At 38.0% G+C, this 14,218-nt stretch overlaps 1 protein-coding gene across 4 annotated transcripts in view; it reads left to right on the forward strand.

Moving 5' to 3' along the window:
• The window catches only part of tmem117 (transmembrane protein 117), a 46,840-nt gene that overhangs the window by 15,004 nt on the left and 17,618 nt on the right, over nucleotides 1-14,218 (forward strand). For all 4 annotated transcript variants that reach the window (XM_067379198.1, XM_067379196.1, XM_067379197.1 and 1 more), the window contains exon 3: nucleotides 7,393-7,525. In XM_067379198.1, the coding sequence (XP_067235299.1) occupies nucleotides 7,393-7,525 (133 nt within the window). The remainder of the gene's footprint in view (nucleotides 1-7,392; nucleotides 7,526-14,218) is intronic.

The following is a 14,218-nucleotide window of genomic DNA, read 5'->3' on the forward strand; positions in this document are numbered from 1 at the left end:
ATTTAACGACACATTCACATGTCACATTTATGATTCTCTGATATTGGTTAATAGTCACGTGACATGCAGGTGAACAGATGAAATATCTAATCTTTTTTTTAGTAAGACTTTTATTTAGAACTATTTCACCCCATAAACCAGCTAAAGCTGTCAAGTTTTTATCAAACTTAATTAACTGAATTCATATGAACCGGCATGTAAATGTGAACGTAATTACGATCAACTTTTACCATGATTTTCTTCTCAACTCTGAGATTCTGGGCTTAAAATCACAGTTTCCCACTATAATAATTCTGACACTGTGGTGACATTCATCTCATAAATCCCATCATTCAGACTCCAGCAACTTTAACCATGTGAGAGAAATGGCCTCCTAAAGCTGATTGTGAATATAACACTAGTGTTTGGCACACTGCATTTTTCCTCCAAAAAAAATAAAAATAAATAAAAATATAGCTGCAAGCAGCAATTAAGGGGCCAAGCACAAAGAAGGCAAGACAAGTCATGCCAGCACAGCTGGGAGCATCAAACTGATTGCTATTAAAGACATTAAGATAATTTTAGGCAAAATGACTGAAAAATCAAAAAGAGTCACTAATAATTTAGTGACACACTTTTAACCATTAGGTGGTGCTGTGACCAAATTGATGTGGTGTTGTCAGAGTGAGGTGACAATGATACATGCAACGTTTGATTTCAATAAGCCAAAGCATTGCAGATATACAGCCTCAAGAGTCATTTAGGCATCATGACTCAACTTTGTTGTTGCGGTATATAAAAACAATTTTGTTTGACATGAAATCCAGAACTTTTGTCAGCATTGTCTGTAGATGATTTTGCTAAAAATCAGATCAACGGAGTAGAAGGAGTTTCGAACGAAAATCAACAGACCGGACAGAAAGTTTGGCCAAATATGGCAACATTCGTATCTATGTTCTCAGCATGACCCAAGGAATATATCAAGACAAAAGGCTAATTTAATCAAAGTTATTAGCATTTTTGGAAATTTCATTATAATTTTTGACCACAACGTGGCGCTGCCCCACAACATTTTGAGCACTATCAGGGCACAGTGCCAAAGATACATACCGTGTTTCATAACAATAAGCGAATACATTCATGAAATACAGAATTTTATGACAAAATTCAAAATGGCTGATAGGGGAAAACTGGATATCATTCTACTCGGCATGTTGCCCCAAATATAATGAGACCACTTTTATAATTAGAATTATAAGCAAATTTTATCATTAAATTATTTATCATTATTACCATTTTTCATATCTCCAGACCAGTAGGTGGTGCTGTGTCGAAATGCAGCATGTAACCTCAGTTCATGCTTGTGATGACATGTACCAAGTTTGGTCAGAATATGAAAAAGCGTTGAGGAGATACAGCCTTGCATCTGTTCATTTCAAAAACGCGTTTTTCAAAAACGATTTGACGAAAACCATAACTTTTTGTCAGCATGGTCTGAAGATGATCTGGTTCAATTTTGGTTCAATTTTCGATTGGTATGGTGCAATCAAATTATGTTGAGACAAGGAATTTTGTTTCTAGAACTTACAGTTCATAAGTTATTAGCCTAAAAGTAAGTGCAAATTGGGACAGGTGGTGGCGCTAGAGTGATTGGAATAGAGAATCCAAATTTGCTATGGTGACAGGTCAGACTATCCCCTATCTGTGTGCCAAATTTTATAACTTTCCCATAAGCAGTTTTATGGGCTGCCATAGACTCCTAGTGCATTATTCTGATCAAATACTGCATACTGAACTTATCGCAAATGTAGAAGGTCATCCGGATGTTCCATACTGAAAATAGACCCAATTTTATCCCACCCCTGATTTAATGCAACACTGCATACTGCACACTGAAGACTGCACACATCACACACACAATGAGCACTACACACACTACATACTTCATTCTACACATTATTTATGAACACTGTTTTGCAATCTATATGCTGTACACTACACAATGCACATCACACTCTATACACTATAGAAAACACACTACATGCACAGCACACACACACACAGCACTTCAGAATATGAGCTCATAAATAATTACCATAAAACGCTCTTCTAAAGGACACATTTTCCTTATGTCGGGGAATAAAATAAGAAGGCCGTCGTTAATCATCTGGCCCGTTTGTCCCAGGTTACGAGATCTTGTCAGCACTTTACAGCAGTTTTATCACTCAACGTCGCGGTTTCCATGGAGACAGACGGTTAGTTAACGGGCTGAAGAGGTTAAGCAGAAGGGTTGAGTTGAGAGCGTGGGCCAAATGAGGTGTGATTTTGATCCTCGTGGGGGTTTGGCGTCTCTAATATGTTGTTTCGGAGGTTGATCACGACACGGATGTTGGAGAATCAGTCTGAACTCGGTTAATGTCCGTGATGTGACCTGTCATGCTGTGTTCTTGATTGGCATGAATATCTAGACATGAAGCTCTTTCAGAAATGGCCACATCATCACCATGTCATTTCAGGTTGAACGTCTCGTGGCAAATGGAAGTGTTTCGAAGCGTTTGTGAGGCCCTGTGCTGAACGTCTCTATAAAGCTGCTCTGTCGCAGCTCGTATCTTCAGAGGAATCTCAAGTCCATCTCATTTCCTCGACATCAGCTGATGCGACTGTGATAACGGTGCACAGTTTCTTCTGCATTCTGAAGTGAAAAAAGAGGATTTTCCCTGTAGCATTTGACATAAGCATTTAAGATGCATTTTGAATGTCAAGCTGTATTTCGTTTAAAGAACCTTTCACAAAGTCTTGATGTTGTTTTTGTGCTCTACTAGAGCAGGTTTTCCTGCTTGAATGTTGATTATTTTCCTCATGTTCTTCCCAGTCTGTCAGTAACGCTCTGTTTAGTTCCTGTCTCTATGAAGCCCCTCCTTCTGAAAAGCACAATGTACTCTGATTGGTCGGCTGGAGCAGTGTGATGTGATTGGTTTTTGGGAACTGAAAAACCATAACCGCCAGTTTCAACACACTACTAACTAACTCAACCAGGCCCCGCCCCTTTATTCTGCATATTAATTATTTAAATGAGGAATACTGTAAAGAAAACTCAAGACTACGATGGAGGTGTTTCAGGGAGTTCAGAAACGCTGATATGGAGAAGAACTCCCGCTGGAAGGACTTTTTCGTGCTCATTACACACTAAATAAACATGTCTTGTAAGTCCTGTAGCTCATCAGGTAAGGAATGACACAAGCAACAACAATGTCATGGGTAAAATTCACACATACTGTATGAATGTAAATGCCAAGACTTTCTCACTATGGTAACATTAATTTCAAGAAACCCTCATTGGTCATTAGAGGAACCTGCTAAAGGAATGATTACGGCGACTTGTTCTCGGAGCCGCTGTTAGCTAAAGTGAGTTTGACAGGGATAGCGGGACAGATGGAAATGTTCATGTCTAATGAGCAGGACGGTTCCTCTCTTCGCCACAATATGTGTAATAAATTACTGCTGATTCAGGCCGGTGTGGTCGGGTCGGTCTGTGGCCCTGAGTGCGAATCTAATGGAGAGATGAATCGCTCGCTGCCGCAGCGCTGACAGGAGAAAGTCAGTTTCTGGGGAAAAATTAACCGTCAGCTGCTAAACAAACACGCTGCTGCTGGAAAAACAAACTGTGAAGTGCTAAAGCTCTCTACCGGTGTGAGAGAGAGTGTGTGAGATTTTCAGACTTGGATGTTTTGATTTAACAGAACTTCTTTTTTTTTTTTTTTACTGACTCCAAATGAGATTTTTCTGTCTGGCCGAGACGTGATGCAACTTTAAGAAAGCTTTGCAAAATAAAAAATTCACTTTGAGAAGAGTTTTCTCGATGATTCCCTGATAACTGTGAATGAACTGAATCTTTCCCTGGATCTCTGAATGATTGAAGGATCTAAAACAGTCACACAAGCTTCGTTTCTGACGGAGTAAGATGTTACAGGCGCTCGTGTGATGGGAACACAGATGTGAAGATTACGAGCCATGAATGTTTAAGGGCTGCTGTCATGAGGAATTGAAATGTCCTTGATCTCATCTCGTTCATTGTATTATGAAACGTACTGTAACTTTTACAGCTCAAAACTTCCACCTGAAAAACAAAAACACATTTATTGCTATTCACTGAATTTACAATGCTTTACAATGCTAAGTGTCACTTGAGCTCAGTGAAGAAAAAAAAAAAAAACATTTATGGCTTAGTGAAATATTAATTGCAAATATACTTAATGCTAAACTTGTTAGAATCAACTGAAAGAAAAATTAAATTTTTTAGTTTCCTAGTTAATGTATCTGAATATGCATAAAACAAGATAAATTGACTTGAGAAGCAGCAGTAAGATATTAAGAATGTTATTTGTTGAATATACGTGTATTTTGTCTTATGGTCTTTTTTTTTTTTTTTTTTTTTTTTTTTTACGTTTTTAACTAACTTATATTTATTAAAACAAATGACAAAAATCTCCCAGTGCACTAAAACAAAATGCACTTATATTCAAGAAACAAACAGACTGAATATCTTATGTAGTGGTGCTTCTAAAGTTCTATCTGTGGTTCTAACGTTCTAACATTCTATCGGTCATGACTCTAATGTTCAAATAAAATTAATAATAATTCCTTACATTTATAAAGTGCTTTTCTGGACACTCAAAGCGCTTTACATATTGAAGGGGGAATCTCGCGTCATGCTTTTATTTCGTTTCACCTTTTTTATTCAAAATATTCACAAACTTCTGATATCTGATATTCCGATTCTCAAATATGTATGTGTAAGTGAGTGTGTTTTGTCGTTTAAGAACCTTAATAAATGATCTTGATCTATAACACGAGATAGGTGCTGCCATGTTTGTTTGCGCCGCTGTTCATAGAGTCAGTTACAGCACGTGAATTCATCAATTTCTCCCAAAATTCATGTAAGTAAGTGGCCGGTGATCTGGGAGAAAATAGTAAAATTTATAGTTACTTACACAATGTGTATCTGATATGAATAAAACACGTTGGCAAATTATATTTGAATTGATTGTTATTGCTGCTTCCATAGACATCAGTGTGTATTTTACAAACTGTAAATGTATTGTTTTACTAGTACTTATATATATTTAAATGTCTGAACCTAAAATAAACATTATGTTGTTGAAAACACTGCATAGTTTTGATAAATGACAAGCACTGCTGAGCACGTCCGTCTCTGGCTCAGCGCCAGCCAAAGCATGAAAGCACAGTTTGAAGTGACGTCTCTGAACGTTCTAAATCCCATATGTGGGACAGTACCGCTCAAAAGGTTAATAGAGATGGGCACAAAAATGACCAAATTTCCTCTCGTTTGTCGCGCCCCACTTGTCATGTCTCTATTCCCCACCAGTGAGAAATGCTGGGCTACAGGGTGATATGGCTGCTGGCAGCCATTCTATCTGTCGTTCTAACGTTCTGTTGTTCTAACATTCTATCGGTCGTGACTCGTTCTAACGTTGTTCTAACATTCTATGTCGTTCTAACGTTCTGTCTGTCATTCTAACGCTCTCTTTCGTTCTAACATTCTGTCATTTTAACATACTATCTGTTATGTTGTTTTATCTGTTGTTCTAACATTCTATCTGTCATTCTAACCTTTTATCTGTTGTTCTAGCGTTCTATCTGTTCTAACATTCTATCTGTCATTCTAATGTTCGAATATTCTCTGTTGTGGCTCATTCTAACGTTCTAACATTCTATCGGTCGTGACTCGTTCTAATGTTCTATCTGACATTCTAACGTTATAGATGTCTTTCTAATGTTCTGTGGTTCTAACGTTCTATGTTGTTCTAACGTTCCATCTATCATTCTAACATACTATCTGTTATGTTGTTCTATCTGTCGTTCTAACATTCTATCTGTCGTTGTAACGTTCTGTTATTCTAACCTTTTATCTGTTGTTCTAGCGTTCTATCTGTTGTTCTAACGTTCTATCTGTCATTCTAATGTTCTAATATTCTCTGTTGTGACTCGTTCTAACTTTCTATCTGTCTGTCGTTCTAACGTTGTCATTCTAACCTTTTATCTGTTGTTCTAGCGTTCTATCTGTTCTAACATTCTATCTGTCATTCTAATGTTCTAATATTCTCTGTTGTGACTCGTTCTAACGTTCTATGTCATTCTAACGTTCTAACATTCTATTGGTCGTGACTCGTTCTAATGTTCTATCTGATGTTCTAACGTTCTAGATGTCTTTCTAACGTTCTATCTGTTGTTCTAACGTTCCATCTGTCATTCTAATGTGATTCGTTCTATTGACAGAACTGTCATTCTCTTGTTCCACCATTCCATCTGTCATTTTATCGTTCTAATTTTCTATCTGCCATTCTAATGTTCTATCTGTTGTTCTATCGCTCTAACGTTATATCTATCACTTTTTCATTCTGTTTGTATATTGTAGTATAGGTATATCTATATTGTCTGTCTGTCTATCTATCTATCTGGAGAACTATTTGTACAACTGTTTGCTGCCTATGTAGTATGTAGTTCCAAATCAGTCACTTGAGGGTAAATGTCAGCTAGGCAGCTCTCTAGGTTTTGTAAACGAAGCTCTTAAGTGTAGTTTAAATTGTCTACGTGTGTGGAATGATCAAACTCTGTCCGTGTAAGCGTTACTGACACCGTCTTTAACTTTAGTCTTCTTTAATCACTTTAAACAGACACTCGTGGAACCCTTCCTCTGCACTCGCAGGACTGAAATCACCTCCGCGGCAGTTCAGAGGAGATGCTGAAGGGCGCGATTAAGCATTCAGGGCGGATTCATGGACATCGGAATCAATCTCACGCTTTGAAAGAGAGCGAGAGTGCACCAGAGACAAAGAAAGATGTTCCGTACTGTCATTTGATCCTTCAGGTGAAAAAAAATAATGGAAATTTCCTCGCAGGTCATGAATAGCTCGGCAGTAATGATTTCAGCCTCTTCATGAAGCCAAAACACGGGTTCTGAGAATCATTTGCTGTTGAGGAAGGTACAGAAGCCTTGTGCATGTGGCGGGTTTATTCGGTTTGCAAGGCAGAACTTGGCGCCCAACGTAGGGACAGACGGATTTAATCAGCAGAAATTACAGGTTGAAGAGATGATTAGTTGTATGGAGCTTTCCAGGTGCTAATTATCATGTCTGGATCAGTGAAGGTCATACCGTAATGAACAGAAACTGCCTGTGCTGCAAGGTTATCATTAACTAAAATTAAAACTGTTAAAAACATTTTGTTAATTCAAATAAAGCTGAATTCTGCTTATGGGAAACGTCTAACAATGTTCTCGTGTTGCATCATGTTTATGTGTCTGCTAACTAGTATTGTTGAAGTCAAGCATGGAAACGTGTATCACTCACGTTGCTTTAAAACGTTAATTGTAGCTTCTCTTTTGTGTCTCAGGTCGTCTACTGCGTCTGAAGATGTTTCGTGAAGACCACGGCTCTTGGATGACCATGTTTTTCACCACGATTCTCTCGCTCTTTGTCTTCTCTCACATCTATAACCTCCTCCTGCTCATGAACGGACGGATGGGGTAAGAGATATCGTCTTAGAAGAGACTTTTTTCAAAAGAGTTGTTCCTTCATTCCCTATTCCCAGGTTTTCTCAGTAGGGATGACAGTTGTTTGGAATTTAACAATTCTGGCTCTTTAATTCTATCAATATTTGCTTTTATACTTTTTAGAAAGCACCTAATAATTGATTAACTGAGCGGTTCAAATCTTTGAGTGTGTTTGAGTCATGATTCTTTTTGAACGATTCCATTAAATAAACCAAGCATGAGATTGATCTGTTCCTAAATCAGGCTACATAATAACCATGGAGTTCAAGACTAATTTGTGAGTGTTTTTGAAAGATTTACTATAGTTTATAAATAAAAAAGCGAAAAGTGAGTAAAAATAGTATATAAATCTGTTTGTTCTTTTTTTTTTTTTTTTTTTGTAATTTTAATTACTTGTTTTTACGATTCAGTAAACAAATTTTGCATGAGATTTATTTGTTCATAAATCAGGCTAAATAATAACCATAGCCTGATTTATGAACAAAGGACTCTTTTTGTTAAAACAAGACATGAAAACTAAATCAGACTACATTCATGATTCTGTGTGTTTGTTGTTGCATGCGGAAATGCAACAGAAAGTACTTACTCAGTCAAAATTAAAACATAATTTCCACCATTGCGAATCTGAATAAAAATGGTTCTCTATTCCCGACCCTGTTCTTCATCCTCTTTGTGGAATTGAATTGACCAGCCGTGCATGAGTCCATTAAGCTTTAAGCGCATTGAAGCACTGACCCGAGGATCAGCATCTTCAGTCTGCTTTACATTATTACCAGGAACAGAATGAGTACATATGATCTCAGATCAGCACGTGTGCATACAGTCAACCGTGGGCCGTTTGAGAACACGCCGCCACTTCAATTTCACGCAACAAGATGGATGCCTCACTTACGGTTTGATTCGCCATCTAATGTTCAGCTCTGCACACGGCCGATGCTTTCACATTACAGTCGTCTGTTTGGAGAACGACTGCACCATTTTTCTGTGAGATTGAACGTTGAGTGATCGTACCGCCATACATCTTCTCAAGGTTAAATGCGGCCAACACTGAGCATGGCAATCCTGGCCATAAAAGCACCATCAGAATGAGCAGAGGTTTGACTGATCAAAGACTAGTTTGACAGTGTTTCAAACAGTTGGAGTGTGAGAAACCTTTGTTGTTTTATTAAATCATCAAAAACTTTGATGAACAAAGATATGAAGGCCGCAGACAGCACTCAACAAATGAGTGCCAATTGCAAGTATAAAGTATATAAACCCATTTTATTTATATTTAAATGTATTTTTATGATTTATAATCGATTTAAATATAACTTAAATTTGTGTATAATATATATATATATATATATATATATATATATATATATATATATATATATATATATATATATATATATATATATATATAAACATCATCATACATCATTTCCTTCACTGTGATTGGCAGGGAAACAGTCCATTTATGTATTGTAAACAATTTGTATTGTTTTTCCTCCAATAACTAACTTCACCCGTTGGACGTTTAAATGAAATAAAAAATTAAATATATAAATATAGCACCAAACCTAAGTAAAAGTTGGGTTTGACAAGTTTATAAACAATTAAAAAATTATATTTAAATTCTTTTTATATATATATATATATATATATATATATATATATATATATATATATATATATATATATATATATATATATATATAATTTAGAATCTTTTTTATATTGTTCATTGTTAATTAAAACAATCTTTGTATTGTTTTCCTTCAATAACTAACTCGACCTTCTCAATGTCTAATATAAAATATATAAAGTTGGTATATCAATCAACCTATTTACCGATTTAATTTTTTATCATTTAATGTAAATGTTTTTTAAAAAATTTGTTTTATTATTTTATATTTATAGATGCATGTATATAGTGCCAGATGTTAGCATGAAAAGACTTTGGCAAGTATATAAACCTATTTATTAAAAAAAAATAATAATAAAATAAAATTAAAATATACTTGCCAAAGTACATTTTACTAACATCTGGTGCCACACACACACACACACATATATATATATATATATATATATATATAGCACCAGATGTTAGTAAAATTTACTTTTGCAGGTATATATATATCTATTTATTTAAAAAATATATTCTTCATGAACTAATTTGACCTGCTGGAAGTCTAATAAATGAGCTGAAAATGAAAAGTGAGACAGTGGATGTGTTCACTTAATTTTTTTGATGGGTTTGTTTTAATAATTGAGTGTGATTGTAATGAGGTTGATCTCAGAGCAGGTGTGATGTCCTCTCTCACAGATAGGTGGCGCTGTTGTACAGTCAGTCGAGCAGCACGTTCCCCTCAGGAGCCGTCTGTCTCTCGCTCCTGTCTCTCTGACAGCATGTGTCTGATGTTTTCGGATCCATCATGAGAAATTATTGTTTACACCTGTGCAGAGAGACGACCTGCGCGAGTCCCGGCGCTCGCGGCACAAACCCTCTCATTCACAGACAGTGGGATCTGATGGCCGTGTCATTATGTTCTTACTGTGACTCTGATTCACTCTCAGAATAAATGTCAGATTAACGTCGCAGAATATCTGTAGTGTCTTCAGCATCCGTCCTTAATGCTTTACCATGGTAACAGCTACGGTTACTACAGTTATTGTGATCTTCGTTTAATAAAACTTTGATTGTTTTAATGACGGTGTTCGATACTAAGTGAATACTCTCTTACTCTAGAACTGGTTTCCATAGTAAATTCATCTCTTGTTCGACTCACACATACAGTAGAATATGTTTGTCCTGTGTTTGTTCATATAAGACAATGAAATGTCATATTTAATCCCAAAACAAAAAGGAAAAATTGAAATCAGATCAAAATCTGTCTCTCAGCATCTGTTGCCTCTCATCCTTCCTCCTCATTGATATTCTTTTATTCTCTGTGACCCCCCCCCCCACACACACACACAATAACACCCGCTCAAACCCCCACATCACACACTCTCAACAACAAGTTCTGCTTCCTCCCCCTTCACACACACACATGCACACACTGGCAGCCTCTCAGTGTGCTTGTGATTGAAATGAACATCATAAACACTCACATTCTCTCTCTGCATGTCATAAAAAGGCTGTTGAGAGTCCAGCAGTCCAACTGATTTCATAGTAAATTCTCTCTTTTTTTATAAATGACATCATAATGGCCTTTATGACATCATTTCCACCTTTATTAAATCATTACAGCCTTTATTGCGTCATTACCGCAGCCGCTCTCAGCATCTAGAGCCTAATACACTTATGATGATGATGATGATGATGATACTACTACATCCTCAGCTCAGTGTGTGTTGTGTGCTGTGGGCGGGGCTGTGACAAGGGGCGGAGTCAGCGTTCAGCCCCTTTAACTCATCACCACTTGAGGCGTCCGTTACAGGCATACATCATGTGCTAATTAAGCAGCGTTATTTAATTAAGAGTGCAGATCGCATTACTCATGGCCAATTAGGAGCCGCAGCGCCACCCGTGTGAGAGAGACAGCTGCACGCGCTCAGAGAGAGAGAGAGACACAGAAACCAGTGCAATAACATCAGCAACATTGCTGAAAATCCCACAATGCATTGCAACAAGAATCCATCCCAGTTTTAGTGTAAACAATTATTCAGTGCGCATTATTCAAAATGCATTGACTTATAGCCAGTAGTCTCGCTTATTGAGAGAAAATAACTCAGCGGTTTATAAAAGTGCATTTCTGTGCGAGTGTGTTTTGTCCGTGTAAATTTGTGCCTCCGTTTCAATCTGGCACTTGTAGGCAGACGAACTGGGCTGTAACGGTGCTGCGGCTCTCGTGTAATTGAAAACGCTGAAACATCCTGTTTGGGTCCCTGGATAAATGTTGTGGTTATGGCGAAGAGGTCCTGAAGGTGATGTTTCTTAGCCGGCGGCGTTGACACCTCACCACTTAATCAATATCTGCTGGATAGACCCAGAGCGCAGAGAATATCTCATTTCGAGACAGATATTTGAAGGTCATTTGCTCATGGATCCAGAATGACCTTTGACCTTTACGAGCTTGAGGACTGGATGGAGATAATCTGTTTTATTTTATCAGTAGAAGAACATTAAATTTCATTTTAATCAATATCATGTGTTTCAGATGAAACCTAATAAATCAGTCGCGCTCTCTGGTAATTGTTACGATAAATCAAAAACGAGCGTCTAGGTTGTGGCTTTTCATATGCAATTATTAAACTATGTAAATCTGAGGAATATTAATATGTCAGAATGACTCATGACGTTATTATTTCATACTGATAAATATGTGGGATTTTTTTATTATTTAATTTTGGAGTGTTACTGGATGTTTTGCTCCACAACATTTACATTTTATTTTGGCGTGAACTAAACATAATCAATATGTAACATGGTTCTGAATTAATAGAATATTCATATGACATGGTACATGGCCAAAATATATGGTAATACTATGGTATATGTTGGTACTTCAATTATACATGCCTAAAACCTGGTATTAACATGGAAAATGGAAAAAACAAAAACAAAAAAAACAAACAAACATGGTAATTCAATAGTACATGCACAAAAAAACTGGTAATACTATGGTACATGTTCAATAAACCATGGTAATTCAATGGTACATGGTATTGCCAGCTTGGTATTGCCATAGTAAATGTTTATGGTAAAACATGGTATTTAGGGTGTATTTAGTGGTTTATTTAATGGTATCTGTCCAAAAAACATTGTAATACTATGATGAACGTCCATGGGAAAAATGTGCTATTGCCATAGAAATGTATCAAAAAACATATTACCATGGGACATGTCCAAAAAACATGGTAATACTATGGTACATGTTTAAAAAAACATGGGTGAGTAAATTATGACATAATTTGTTATGGGGTAAACAAACCCCTTTAAACTAGGTCATGTTTTTTAAGAATTTGATGCTGTGAACCAGAGAATAAATTGGGAGAGGAAAAACAGTTTGACTATGTAGGCCAGGGGGAGGGGTCTGTGTGGAAGGGGCGTGGCCAGTTATTTCTCACAGGTCAGTCCAGCTGGAGATGAGCCGCTTCCACTGTTACTGTGACAACTGCAGAACTCCCGTGAGATTAACACATGCACATATAGGCCGAATCGTACATCAGGAAGTGACATGTAGTTTAAGTGTGAGAGGGTGTGTGTGTGTGTGTGTTACCAGCAGCCAGACTAACTGCTCAACATGATAATCACGTTAAGTGCTGTTTTACAAGCAGCCGGTACCATAAATCAGCCTGTTTCTGCACTAGTAGCTGTCTAATCTAACACTCGGTGTTGCTTATAAAACTTTGGCAAATTTTGCCTTCAGTCCAGAATGAGGTTCCCTCAGGGAGATCCGCAGAAGTCTGCATAATTTAAATTTGTGTCTGTGTGAGAGGGAACATTTACTTGCTAATTCCTCATAATAATCAGCTTCGTTTATTCTGTTTCTGCAGTTCCGCTTTAAAAGTTCAAACGGAGACTTGCTTAAATGAGAGCAAATAATACATTTTCACATTTATTGATTTGCATTTGTTCTTGTCAATCTGACAAGATGTAATAATCATGAGTGTGACATATTTATAGTTATATTTATGCATTTAGAAGATGCTTTTTTAACCCCTCCTGTTCGAACCGCCCGCTCTAAGCGGGACTCGAACCCGGGTTCACCAGCATGGGACTCAAGTGATCTAACAAGGTGGCTAAAGATCACAGTCTCTAGATCGCCTCTTGAGATCAGGGGAGTGAGATTTACATACACAGCTCTTACCAGCCTACGTCTGTTACACTCACCCCCCTAAACCTCACTCCCATCCGGGTCATGGCACCAATTGAACCCCTCCTGATCGAACCGCCAACTCTAAGCGGGACTCGAACCCGGGTCCGCTGGCATAGGAGGCGGTTGCTCTAACATGGAGGCTACAGACCGCAGTCTCTAGAGCAATGGTTCTCAAACCTGTCCTGGGGACCCCCCGCCACTGCATGTTTTGTATGTCTCCCTCATCAGACACTCCTAATTCAACTCTTGCAGTCTCTACTAATTAGCTGATGACTTGAATCAGGTGTGTTTGATGAGGGAGACATGCAAAATGTGCAGTGGTGGGGGGTCCCCAGGACAGTTTGAGAACCACTGCTCTAGAGCACCTCTTGAGATCAGGGGAGTGAGGTTTACCCCCCTAAATCTCACTCCCATCCGGGTCACGGCACCAATTGAACCCCTCCTAATTGAACCGCCAACTCTAAGCGGGACTCGAACCTGGGTCAGCTGACATAGGAGGTGGTTGCTCTAACAAGGAGGCTAAAGACCGTAGTCTCTAACATCAGTCTCTAGAGCACCTCTTGAGATCAGGGGAGTGAGGTTTACCCCCCTAAACCTCACTCCCATCCGGGTCATGGCACCAATTGAACCCCTCCTGATCGAACCGCCAACTCTAAGCGGGACCTGAACCCGGCTCCGCTGGCATTGAAGACGGATGCGATGAAATGGAAGTAGTGACAGATCTTTCATTTCGTATTGTGACGTACATCCGAGTGAAAGAATGTAGGGCAGGACTTAGTTCTATGCATCGGTTGTTGATTGGATGTTGCGATGTGGGCGTGGCTCTTAAAAAACAGAGGCGGGTTCTGAATGT

The sequence above is a fragment of the Chanodichthys erythropterus genome, chromosome 24 (genome assembly GCF_024489055.1).
Source record: "Chanodichthys erythropterus isolate Z2021 chromosome 24, ASM2448905v1, whole genome shotgun sequence".
Taxonomy (NCBI): Eukaryota; Metazoa; Chordata; class Actinopteri; order Cypriniformes; family Xenocyprididae; genus Chanodichthys; species Chanodichthys erythropterus.